The sequence below is a fragment of the Rhinolophus sinicus genome, chromosome 3 (assembly GCF_057876585.1).
Source record: "Rhinolophus sinicus isolate RSI-liver-muscle chromosome 3, RSI-T2T, whole genome shotgun sequence".
Lineage (NCBI taxonomy): Eukaryota > Metazoa > Chordata > Mammalia > Chiroptera > Rhinolophidae > Rhinolophus > Rhinolophus sinicus.
In genome coordinates this window covers 106,631,100-106,643,418 of record NC_142503.1, presented here as the reverse complement: position 1 = coordinate 106,643,418, position 12,319 = coordinate 106,631,100, and the positions used below count along the sequence as shown (strand labels likewise).

The 12,319-nt window shown below is 41.1% G+C and overlaps 1 protein-coding gene across 2 annotated transcripts; it reads left to right on the top strand.

Annotated features, from left to right (window-relative positions):
• KLHDC2 (kelch domain containing 2) lies at positions 1 to 11,297 on the top strand. Of its 2 annotated transcripts, XM_074328200.2 has the most exons (13): positions 1 to 858; positions 3,424 to 3,503; positions 5,083 to 5,200; positions 7,071 to 7,186; positions 7,512 to 7,593; positions 7,754 to 7,837; positions 8,225 to 8,305; positions 8,381 to 8,439; positions 8,859 to 8,968; positions 9,363 to 9,435; positions 10,495 to 10,582; positions 10,679 to 10,731; positions 10,985 to 11,297. In XM_074328200.2, the coding sequence occupies exons 1-13, from the start codon at positions 706 to 708 to the stop codon at positions 11,106 to 11,108; spliced, it is 1,221 nt and encodes a 406-aa protein (XP_074184301.1). In that variant the 5' UTR covers positions 1 to 705; the 3' UTR covers positions 11,109 to 11,297. The 2 variants fall into 2 exon arrangements, with proteins under 2 accessions (XP_074184301.1, XP_074184302.1); XM_074328201.2 differs by lacking the exons at positions 3,424 to 3,503; positions 5,083 to 5,200 and having other exon boundaries at positions 508 to 858.
• The last annotated feature ends 1,022 nt before the right edge of the window (positions 11,298 to 12,319 follow it).

The window sequence follows — 12,319 nt, the reverse complement described above, 5'->3', positions numbered from 1 at the left end:
CGAGTCATCGGTCGGGAGGTGGGAGGGCGAGGCGACACCGCTCCAGTCCATAGAACAGAGCATCAGCTCCCTTGGAGAAGCTGAGACCAGAAACCAGCTGAGCAATTTTACTGCCCGTTTCCAGGCTGTGAACCCTTTGAGAATATCCCTCCATCAAACAAGGGGAACGTCTCGGGAAGCGCAGGGTTGTTTTTTTTTGAGAAAATATGGCTAAAATCCTGAATGAAAGAAGACTCGGAGCGTGTTGTCACAGAGCGTCAGAGCGCACGCCTTCAGCGGGACCCTGATGTGCGGATGCCGTTGGCGGCGGCGGACGACCGACGCTGGAGGCGCTGAGCTCGGGCTGCACTTCCGGCGCCCGGTGGGCGGTGTCAGCGGAAGGGGCGGTTCCGGCCGCGGCGTAAACAAGGGCCGTCAGCGGCTAGAAGCGAGCCGGAGGCGGTGCTGCGGCGCTGGAATCTGGTGCCGGCCTTCGGCGGACCCCCTCCCCGCCCCGCGCCCGTCCCCGCCCCCCGCCGGCGACCCAGCGGCCCAGCCCGCCGTGAGGCTGTCCTCGCCCGTGGGGCTGGGCGGGCGCGAGCGGCGAGGGGGCCGCCTCAACGCCGGCCGTTTCTCCGCCGTGCATTTCTTTCTTCCTTTCCTTTGTCTCTTCCCCCGTCGCGGGCGTGGATCCGGAGAGTTGGTGGACAAAAGTGGAGCCTCAAGATGGCAGATGGCAACGAGGACCTGCGGGCGGACGACCTGCCGGGGCCAGCCTTCGAGGGCTACGAGTCCATGGAGCTCGCCTGCCCCGCCGAGCGCAGCGGCCACGTAGCCGTCAGCGACGGGCGCCACATGTTCGTCTGGGGCGGCTACAAGGTCAGTGTGTGGCCGGGCCGCTGCGGGCGTCTCTCGGCTGTTACCTGGGTCCCGGCCGGCGGGCCAGGCGGGCGGGCCGGAGCGGCCGCCTCCTGCGCCCCCCGCCGCCTCCCCGCCGCGACTCTGCCCGTTGGTTCATTTTCTCTCTTTTTCTCTTGCGTGTGGGAATCTTCTCACGAGTCCCCCAACCCTCCCCAAGGCTCCCAGACTGTTGTCACGCCAACTTTCTCCTCACGGAGCCCGCTGCCCTGCACCCCACCCCACCCCGTGGCTGGCGCGGCCCGGCCGGTGTTTGGCGACGGAGCGTTATTTTGGGGGAGGGCTCGTTGGGCGGTGCCTGACTACGAGACGTGTTTTTATTTAAAAGGGTTGGGGGGGGGTGTACGACATGACGCTGTGTGGTGTCATTCTTGCCCTTTTCGGGCCGACCCAGGGCACTGTACCCCCTGGAGCCGGGGTCGGTTGACGCACCGACACCGCCGTCCGCTGACCGGTGACGGAGGTGTAGGAAAAGCCCGTGGGATTCCGGAAGGTGCGAGGAATCGCCCTGCTGCCCCTTCCCACCTGTTCCCGGAGGCCCAGCTACCCCTGTGCCGGCGCCGGCACACTGCTGTTTGAACACGTCAGGGCGATTTTCCTTTTGGTTTCAGCTGAGGAAGAGCTGAAATGTTTCAGAAAATGAATGGAAAAGCGCCACCAATAACGAAAAAAAAAAAAATCAAAAAAAAAAATCGACGTTAACAATTGTAGCTACAGGGCGCAGCTCCCTGACCCCTAGTCATAAACTGTATAGTCAGTTACACGCCAGCGCCAGTTGCATTTCTTCTCCACCTCAGGCTGCGGACTCCTACCCAGCCGGCTCCTAGTTAAACCCTGCTCGCTAGTCCTGCTCGTTTGCTTTTGAGAACTTCCCAGTCACACACCACATTCTGGAAATGTCTCATTTTATTTGCTGGGGTGGCGCTAATCGATTCCTACCCAAACTGTTCTTTCTCGTCTAAACCCTGTGGTCTTAAACATGATCCCCGCCCCCGGTGGCGTGGAGTCTGGCCCGCGGCTTGCTTTGCGACCGGCACTCCACTGCAGTGTGTGGTACAGTCAGCCGCTTTGGGGATGCCTCTCAGCACAGACGGGATAAACTGCGGGAGCCATCCTAATGACTAACCACAAGTCTTTGTGCTTTGTTTTGGCCAATCCTAATTAATCTGCAGTTTTCCCCAGCCTCCAGTGAATAGGTGTTTAGTGGGTACTTGGTAAGAGGAAGGGGATAAGTATGTGGGGACCCTTATTAAAATGTAACTAATTCCCTTGGAGAAAAGCAAACCTGTTGGTCATCACACCTCAGTCTGAACTATTGGAAATTCTGTTTGTAAAAAGCAGCAGCTTTGAGGGCGCGGGACGTTTCTTTGGGGATGGGGAGAGGGAGGGTGGTCAGGGTGTAAGATTGCTGATGGTGTTTGGGAAGGGCGGAGGCAGGATCAGTGAACTAAGGGGGTGGTTCCAGTTCAGGCTGTCCCCACATGTAGGCACAGGAAGCCCTTGGAGATGTTTTGAAGGCAATAAACCTTAGATTCCTACAGTCAGTTTTCCTCCCTAGGCCAGGCTGATGTGCTCCAGGTCAGCCTGCTGTCTTCCAGCCTTTCCCTTTGGAAGTGGTGGAGTGGAAAGCAAAATGTTTACCTTGCCAGCCACTCTATTTCTGTATGGTACTCAGGCTTATGAGACGCTGACACCCTTTCTTAGTGAACTGCAGTTATTTACTGTATGTTGACATTGTTCAGAAGGGGGCTAGAGAGGTTCAAAGGCTGGAGAGGTCAGGCAGCGGTCGAAGCTGCAAAAACTCAGGGAAAGGAGGTTGAATTTGCTAAGTAACCTTGGGCAAATTACTTAACCTCTCTTAAAAAACCTGTTTTCTTATTATAGCAACTACTTTTTAGGGTTGTTGTGAGGATTAAATAAAGCAATCCGCGGATAGCACTCAGCTAGTTCTGGCATATGGTAAAACTCAGTCTGTTAAGAATTATTCCCTGAAGGGAAATGGAGCAGAACAAGGAACTAAAATTTTACATGAGTAGTTAATATTTGCATATTGCAGTTCTAGCCTGTCTTCATCTTGGTGGAGAACAGGTGAAAGGAAAGAATGGCTAGAAAACTATACATCATGTGTTACTGTGGGTCATGCACTTTCAAGGTAGACATTTCTTTAGTCCGTTTACGGTGGCACAAGTAATCTCTCCTGAAATCATGCAGCTGACATTTGGTAGTGGTCTGTTCAGGATAAAGTGGACTTAGAGATTCCAGTGATCTCTTCACTTCCTGTATCACTGCACCTGCACCATTGCAACTGCTGTATCAAAAATTTGAATTAAGAGCTGTCTATATTTAGCATTATCTTGAGTATATGGCATGGGGTGAGGAGGATTGTGCATTTGATAGAATTATAAGATCTATTTTTCCTAACTCAGTATCTCAAATAAGATATGAAAAAGATATAATTGTGCCTTTTTAGAATACCAATTATTTTTTATATTTGCAATTTTGGTTTTGTTTTGTTTTGGTTCTTAGAGTAACCAAGTCAGAGGATTATATGACTTTTATCTGCCTAGAGAAGAACTATGGATCTACAACATGGAGACTGGAAGATGGTAACTGTGGATATTATAAGGGGAACTCCATTCAAATAAGGTTGCAAACAAAAAGAAACTATAAAACCCATTCTAATGAATAAAAATATTTTAAAGATGCTAATCTAGCGATATGTTCTGAAAACTATGTTCTGAAAACAATGTTCTGCTAGTTTAGCTTAGCAGCTAAACTTAGATACTTTAGCATCTAGATACTTTAGCATCTACTTTAGCATCTAGATACTTTAGCATAAGTAGAACTATGCTAAAGAACTGAACAGTAACTAATAGATGTTTTTATGACCTTTGAAGAAATTGTTATTCAGGGCTCTATAAAGTATCAATTATATTAAAATAAACAAGCGAGGTTTCAGATCCTGAAATGGAAATATAAAACTTCCATTTTGCATTTTGTTTTAAGATATTGTATCTTCTGTTATACGTATCTTGAATGAGAAAAACATTGCTAGAATGTGTCTGCTAGAAATAAAGGTGATACTTTATTTTATGAGCTCTAACATTAAAATTTCTATGCAGATCTCTTTGAAATTGTTGTTTCAAAACCCAAACTAACTTAAATTTGCATCCCATACAAACGGGGGATATTTCAGAAGGATCCTTGCTAGTCTCACAACAGTGGTGCTAGGAGCATGTCCTTGGCAAAATTAATGTGCTTCTCTAAAGGCTGGATGGCCATGTTTGAGGCTTTATAAAGTCGTCTTCTCCCGCGGTTGGCTGTGTAGAACTTTGTGCTTTAGGTATATTACATATCACAGATCTCAGAATCGAATAGTACTCCCACTTGATGTAAGAGTTAAACTAAAACTAAATTAGGATTGTTTCTGTACAGAGAAAATCAGTGTTAATCTGAGCTATTTGCTCATCTTTTTCCAGAGAATTGGAAATTTATGGTATTCCTTTAATAGGGAATTCTATGTATTTTGTAAAAAATTCAGTCCCATAAAGAATTTTAAAAAATAAGCCTACCAATACTTACAGCCTTAGCATAGTGATATTGTGAGCAGACCTTGAGTGTCCTGTTAATATTCTGAATCTTAGATTTCTTAATTCATTTGGATTCAGATTCATTTTTAGATTCAGAATAACTTAAAACAAGCAAAGCACTGAGGAGTGCCTGGCCTATAGCAAGCAGTCCTGCGTGTCTGTCGTATTACATAAGGTCTGAACTGGATTTGTTTGGATAGCTAAACGGTATTAATCTGACAGGACTGGGATGTTGAAGTTTTCCTTTTGGCTTCCTGCCCCACTCAAAAACAAAACCTCCACTTATGGCCATTTTATGTAAATAAAGGCAAACAATTGAGTTTGAAAACATAAACTGGTAGCTCCTAGAATAAGCTACGACACTGAGGCTGTTAGCACCTCCCGTTCTGCCTGTGATAGGCCAGCTGGCACTGGCACACAGCCCGGGGAGTGGGGAAGGGGGCGAGCTCATCCTGTTAGACCTGGCCTTAGCCAGTCAGGCTGTTTCCTCCCCCACCCCCACTGTGGGAATAGAAGAGAAATGAATAGATGTTTGCATTTCTTTTCCTTTTGGGAAGCTTATTTACATTCATTTCCCTCCCCCCCACCCCCCCAGGAGAAAAATAAACACAGAAGGCGATGTTCCTCCTTCCATGTCAGGCAGCTGTGCTGTGTGTGTGGACAGGGTGCTGTACTTGTTTGGAGGGCACCACTCAAGAGGCAACACGAATAAGGTCAGTGTTGCTGAGGACTACGGCTCAAGGCGATTTTATTCTTTTCCAGACAACTTGAGACTTTTAAGGTCAGCCCGTATGTATTCCTGTCCGGTCAACAAATACCCGGACTCGACTGGTGTGAAGGTGCATCTTAGTATTTTGTCCACCAGTCTGTGTTTACCTAGGCCTTCTGTAAAATCAATTTTGGTTGGTCCCATCTGCAGTAACTTCCTAGGTTGTTCTCTTTGTATTTTTTGCAGCTACTTGTTCTCTTAGAAACCTGAAGTGTTAGATGAATAGTAGTAAATTAGATGAAAACAAGATGTAACATCATGGGGGCAGGGTAAAAAGTAACAGGCCATCACTCAGAAAGCCTTAAGGATAAATAACACTGACAAAAGTTTATATACTAACATTCCTATAAGGCGCCATAAGATACTGTTGTTCAGACTTTGTCCATGTTTTTTCCAAATAGGAAAAAGATAGCAGCTGTCCTCTCAGGCCCGTAAGAGACAGATGAAGTCAGTCAGAAAGGTGCATATGCTCTAGGTAGACTCTTATAAATTCATTTATTTGGCAACTTAGTAAGACCTGCTATGCCTAGCACAGTTAGACATTGGACACAGATGAATGATACAGTCCACGCCTCCTGGAGCTCACATTCTAGAAGGGATACATAAAATAAGTGATTTCGGTAGCTTATGATAAGGAGCTACACAGAGCCTGGTTCATAGTAATAGCTCGGTAGATACTGCTGAATCTGAAAAAGAATCCTTGACGTTGTGTTTGGTGGGATGGAGGAACAGAAAAAGTAAAGTCTTCACCCAGGAGGTGATGTGTGAATTGAATAATACAATTCGAAGGTGTAGCCAAGATGCTGGTATCAAGATGCAGAGGTGTAAGCAAATACGCCTTGTTCGTGGGAATGCCACGTGGGTCAGTGTAGATGCAGCAGTGGCTGAGATGGTTTCAGACGGCATCGCACCAACTCGAGGGATTTCTGATGCACTGGGACACCTGTGGGAGGAGCGTAACGGGGACAGGTAGGCTCCAGGCCTCCCTTGTATAGTTCTATTTTTGTTTCTATATATTAGGTTTTTATTTAAGATTTTGCTTGAAGAAAGGGTTCTGTGCCTAAAAGATTTTGTGAGGCACAGCTGTAGGCTCTAGTTGAACCATTTATTTTTCAGGGTTACGGGGGAGAAAAATAACTTGGATACAACATGAGGAGGCTTAGGAAAGAGAGAAGCTGTGTGGCTTTAGGGGGTAGTCAGAGAAATGGTAGTAATTAATATATCAAGTGGCTGGGATTGCGTATTCTAAGTTTGATCACAAGGAAGCTTTGGAGTCTTGAGTAAAAAATGTATATATTGGTCAGATTTATTCAAGTACCTGAATGTGAATCCTTTGAAAGATAGACCAATACTCAATCTTTTAAACATTAATCCTTAGCTCCTTGAGTTAAGTAGGCACTTAAGACATATTTGTTAAATTGAATTTGAAGGTGAAATTGCCAAGTGTGGTTTTTTGGTAATGCTATCCTGATACCCTTAAATTAGATCAGTACAGCTCAAAGCACCTATCTTAAGGCATAGAATGTAAATCGATACACTGCTTTCTATTCCTTCAACAAAAAAGTGTGGCTGTGGAAAAAAAATTAGCTGAACTAAACAGGATGTTTAGTGACTTAGGTAATTTACATTCTGGCACAAGTTCCTGATCTAGACTCAGACTAGTACCAGTTTGCAGACTGGTAGCCAGTCTGCAGTCACACTTCTAGTAGCATTGAATTAGATGACATCCTTATCATAAATCACAGTAAAATGAAATGCCAAGGTTGAATTTCTTTCACATAACCAAATCTAACTGAAATCATTGCTTCTGACAGTTCTATATGCTGGATTCAAGGTCTCCAGACAGAGTATTACAGTGGGAAAGAATTGATTGCCAAGGAATTCCTCCATCATCAAAGGACAAACTTGGTGTCTGGGTATATAAAAACAAGTGAGTTAGCAGCGTTACAAGTTTGGCTTTTTATGTGGAAAGTGGTTTGCCACTCGAGTATCCTTAGCCAATAACTGTTGTAACCGTAGAACATATCTTGTAGGGCCCATGTGAGGATTAAGTGATTTATACAGCAAAGCACTTAACATAGCACTTGAGATATAACTGTTAACCATATTAGCCATTACTATTTGAATAAGTATTTTCATATAACCAAGTGTGCCTTTTCGACTTATAGCATATGACAAAGTAAGAAGAAAAATCTCTTGTATCCTAACTTGTGGATGTTTGAATATTTAGTGTCTTTTTTTTTTTTTTTAAATAGGTTAATATTTTTTGGAGGGTATGGATATTTACCTGAAGAAAAAGTATTAGGAACGTTTGAATTTGATGAAACATCTTTCTGGGTAAGTGAAATTTCATATTTGGCCTATGTAGGATGTTGAAAAGAATACATTTTGTTTGCTAGTTTTGTTCATTTTGCCTTGTTAACAAATCTAAGGCTATATAGTTTTGCAAACATTTGTGAAATAATTATAAAATAACTCAGATTATTATTTTCTATAGAATTCAAGTCACCCAAGAGGATGGAATGATCATGTACATATTTTAGACACTGAAACATTTATCTGGAGCCAGCCTGTAACTACTGTAAGTTACTGAATAATGGATTATTAAAGCAACGCTCCTTAGAGGAGAGGGGAAGTTGGGAGGCGGTGTGTAACAGACAGCTCATTCTTGTTTTCTGGAGAGAGTAGAGCCATAGCTTTCATTATTCTCCAAGGAGTCTCAGAAACGTTTAATGAATGTGTAGACCAACGCAGCATCTATTATCTAATAGACATTAAGTGTAGTACTGTTTGTAAATAAAATTTCCAGTCTGAAATCAGCCTTTAGTACTGCTGTTGACTAGAAGTCTGCACTTCAGCCTAAAAAGCTCAAGTATCTTGCATATTCTTATCCCACATCCAGGGAAAACTCTATCTAGTAGTTACCAAAAGTGCACTTATGTATCAAATTGCTCCTATACCTCAATAGGGTAAAGCACCTTCGCCTCGCGCTGCCCACGCCTGTGCAACTGTTGGAAACAAGGGCTTTGTGTTTGGAGGCAGATACCGGGTGAGTATATAAACAGTTTCAATGACCTGCTTTTGAATTATTCAAAATTATAACTATTTAATTATCCCTTTTTAGGATGCTAGAATGAATGATCTTCACTATCTTAATCTGGATACATGGGAATGGAATGAACTGTACGTATCACTTCACATAATTATTTAGAAAAGGTTTTCAAAACGTCTCAATGGCTTTTTTCCTTATTCTGTATTATTGGTATATGTACTTGCTTAAATTTTCTGTAACTGTGAATTTAAATAAACATGATCACTAGATCTTAAAGGAGGAATTTTTTTATTTCCAGTTGTCATAACTGTGTACCTGGCACATAGCATGTGTCCAGTGCTTGTTGGGGAAAAAAAGTCTAAAGTTCACTCTTCCTTCAAAGAAAAGAGTACATTCTAAAGCATGCAGTTGTTAATACCAAGAAGCCTTTTTTAATTTAAAGTCTCTTTTTTTCTTAATTCTATATAAATATTATAAGAAAACTTCAGTATTTCTCTGCATTAACTATAGTAGCTGCTTTTAAACATCGCTACTGCAACTTCATTTTCAGAATCCCGCAGGGCACGTGCCCCGTCGGCCGATCCTGGCACTCGCTCACACCCGTTTCTTCAGATCACCTCTTTCTCTTTGGAGGATTTACCACTGACAAACAGCCACTAAGTAAGTCCTTTACAAATACGGTAAGAAATCATTATGTATCATTCATATATATAAATAGTTGGAAAAAATTAGTCTATTTTAGATGTATCAGGGCTATACTGTTGGTTGGAAGTTTTGCTATTAATTTTGATCCCGTAACATACACCTGTAATTGTGTTCATACTATGATGACATAGATCCATTCTGTAAAGAAACCACCTAGAGCGCTTTAAATCCTGCTGAAGGGCAATGACATGCAAAGGGCTTATTTGGTTAATCGCAGAGACAAAAAAAGGAATTATACTTTATCTGCTCACCATCTGATTTATTACCTTTCTTGCTAAAGCTGTGCCCTTTAAATGTCAATGTCACATTGACAGAACAACATACTTCATAGCTTTTCTGTTGTCATCAGGTGATGCCTGGACATACTGCATCAGTAAAAATGAATGGATACACTTTAACCATCCCTATGCTGACAAACCAAGGTATGAGCTGTTTCAAAAGGTAATTCTTATCCTGAATGACCGAGGTCCATAGAGGTGTACAAGACTGAATGAGGAAATTTTGGCTGCATTAAATCCATCATTCTTATAATAAATATCCTAGCATTTACTAAGTTTTAACATAGCTTTGAAAAGGAAACTAATGTTTTCCTAGTATCAAATGCTTTCTTTCCCATCATCTCTATGAAAAATAGGGCTGCATTTTTAATTTCTTCCTTTATTGGAAAATTACTGATATAGTTAAAATTTATAATCAAGCTCTTTACCTAAGTGAGTTGAACTGCATCTAGGCCTGTCATTAAAAAAGAAAGGGGAACTAGAAAGGAGAGAATTTCAAAACACTAATGTATATGGGGAAAAAAGATCAAGAACTTTCGATTAGATTTGCAGTAGCACTGTATAACAAAGATTAAGGTAAACCATCATAAAAAAAGAGCCTATTAAAACACTGATAGTTATTTTTGTTATTCTCAAAGTAAAGTTTTGACAAAGACTTAAAGACTGAAAAGGAAACGATACAGTCAAAATTGGTGTTCAAAGCACATTCAGATATGTCACCCTGAATTTTTTTCTAAGTCTCTAACCTAAATACAGTCATGCTATTAAGACTTCATTTGGCACAAATATTCTTTCCATAGAATTCCCAGGCCTTCAGATACTTTGTTTACTCAGGTAGATTCAGCATCCCTCAGATGTTTTGTGTAAGGCCAGTTGGCCCTGCCTATGAAAAGAGGAAGGAGGAGAGGCCATGTACCACTCACCTTCTATAAGATTTTATTGCTAACAAAGACCCAGAGAACAGTTCATTCAGTTCAAACCCCTCATTGCATAAATTACGACTGGACCAGAGACAAAATGATAATATCCAGATAAAATAGACATTGATTTTTCTAGCTTTGGCTACTTAATTGCTTCTCACCTTGATGTTTTGGTCTGAACTAAAGATCGCTAGTGTTTATTTCATCAGTCCTATTCTGTAGTGTAAATGACAAATTGGGTGTTTTGGGTGACTTCAAATTCAAACTTTTGTTTTAAATGTAGATTATGGCACACAGCTTGTGCCAGTGATGAAGGAGAAGTAATTGTTTTCGGTGGATGTGCCAATAACCTTCTTGTCCATCACAGAGCTGTGAGTATACTACCCTCTCTTAAGGGCTCTTCATCATAGCGCTGAAGTGTATTTGTCAAGTGCTTGCTTTTTAATGTGTTCTTATTTATTCTTCAGGCACACAGTAATGAAGTACTTATATTTTCAGTTCAACCAAAGTCCCTTGTAAGGTAAAAAAAACTTTTTACTTGGTACTTAGAGTATTTTAGATTGTATTTTTTTTTTTTTAACACTTTAAAGTAGTGATCTTGAAAAACCTGGTTTATGGATAATTTAAGGGCAACAACAAGCCTTCATTGATACAACTAACCAGTTCTTATGAAAATCTTTAAAGGAAATGTGTTTTTTAAATAATTCTTCAAGTGAATGTACTTCTAAACAGTAAAGTGAAATTATCTTTCTCTTTTCCTTGTTCATTTTCAGGCTAAGCTTAGAAGCAGTCATTTGCTTTAAAGAAATGTTAGCCAACTCGTGGAACTGCCTCCCCAAACACTTACTTCACAGTGTTAATCAGAGGTTTGGTAGTAACAACACTTCGGGATCTTAAGGCTTCACAGATAACGCCTCTGACCACCTTGCATGGACAGCGATTCTGTAAACATCTGAGTGGCATTGTTGATATAATTATATGCATTGTTGTAGTTTTACAGCTTTTTGGTTTAAATGTGCATGTGAATGGCCTAGAGAACCTATTTTTGTGTCTAAAGTTTACAATAAATGTATTTAACACCAATAACTGTCTCCTAGTAAAACATAGAAAATTAATACTTGGGCTTTGTACTCCAAGGTGTGGTTATTATAGTTCCTTTTTGGTAACTTCAAGATACATTATCTGTAGAAAACATTATACTAATTATTCTTACAACTATTAAAATGGTGAAGTTATTTCTTAAAAAAATTAATATTTTAGATTTCTTTAAATGGAAAGAGTAGTCTGTTGTACGTACATCAGATTACATAATTATAGTTTTTTAAACATTAATTTCAAGTGGAAAAATATTCTCAGTAGGACTAATATGTTGGTAAAAGGAATTCTGCAAGGCCCAATGGCTGTCTAGGACTTTGGTATAGGGGCTGGGGCAGATGGTCGTGCTAACTCTGGATCACTGCTGTCTGATCATTTTGTAGCTCATAAGAGAATGGAAGTAAAGTGTGACTTTATTCTCCATTCTGTTAGGAGACAGAAGAAAGCTGGGTCAGGAGACTTTATTGGTAAACCTAAAAGTGCACTTACGAGGTTACAGGTTAAGATACTCCATAACATGCTACTGATAATTACTAGAGGTGGAAAATAAAATGGTACAGAACTGAATGAGATTACAAAAAAAAAATTAAGACGAAAAGTGACGATGTATAAATGCATGGAAATGATTGACACCGCTTTCTTCTAGGTGTTATTTCTTAAGCGGAGTCATGGTAATTATTTGTATTTTAAATTTGGTCTAATATACCTTTGACAAGTATAAGTAAAGGCAGAAAGAAATTTACTCCTTCAATACTTAGGGTTTTCAAGACTTAACCCTAAATGTTTAACTACCCCCAATCTCAACCACCACCAGAAAAAAAAACACCAAAAAGAAAACTTGTGATTGGCCTCTGAGTAATATATATTAGACCTTATATACAGTAGACTACCAAGTCAATAGTCTAAGCAACGGAGCTGTTACACTATTCAATTTCTTTACAACATGAAATGAATACTTAATATTAACTCCCCAAATTTCAAGAAAATGTAGAATAACTACAGATGTATACAAT

What these genes read in the sequence shown, in the direction of transcription:
- KLHDC2 (XM_074328200.2), top strand. Translation starts at nt 706, where the DNA reads ATGGCAGATGGCAACGAGGACCTGCGGGCGGACGACCTGCCGGGGCCA. An exon ending in GGAGCCAGCCTGTAACTACT is followed by an intron (nt 7,838 to 8,224) that starts GTAAGTTACTGA and finishes ATACCTCAATAG; the next exon opens with GGTAAAGCACCTTCGCCTCG. An exon ending in TGTTTGGAGGCAGATACCGG is followed by an intron (nt 8,306 to 8,380) that starts GTGAGTATATAA and finishes ATCCCTTTTTAG; the next exon opens with GATGCTAGAATGAATGATCT.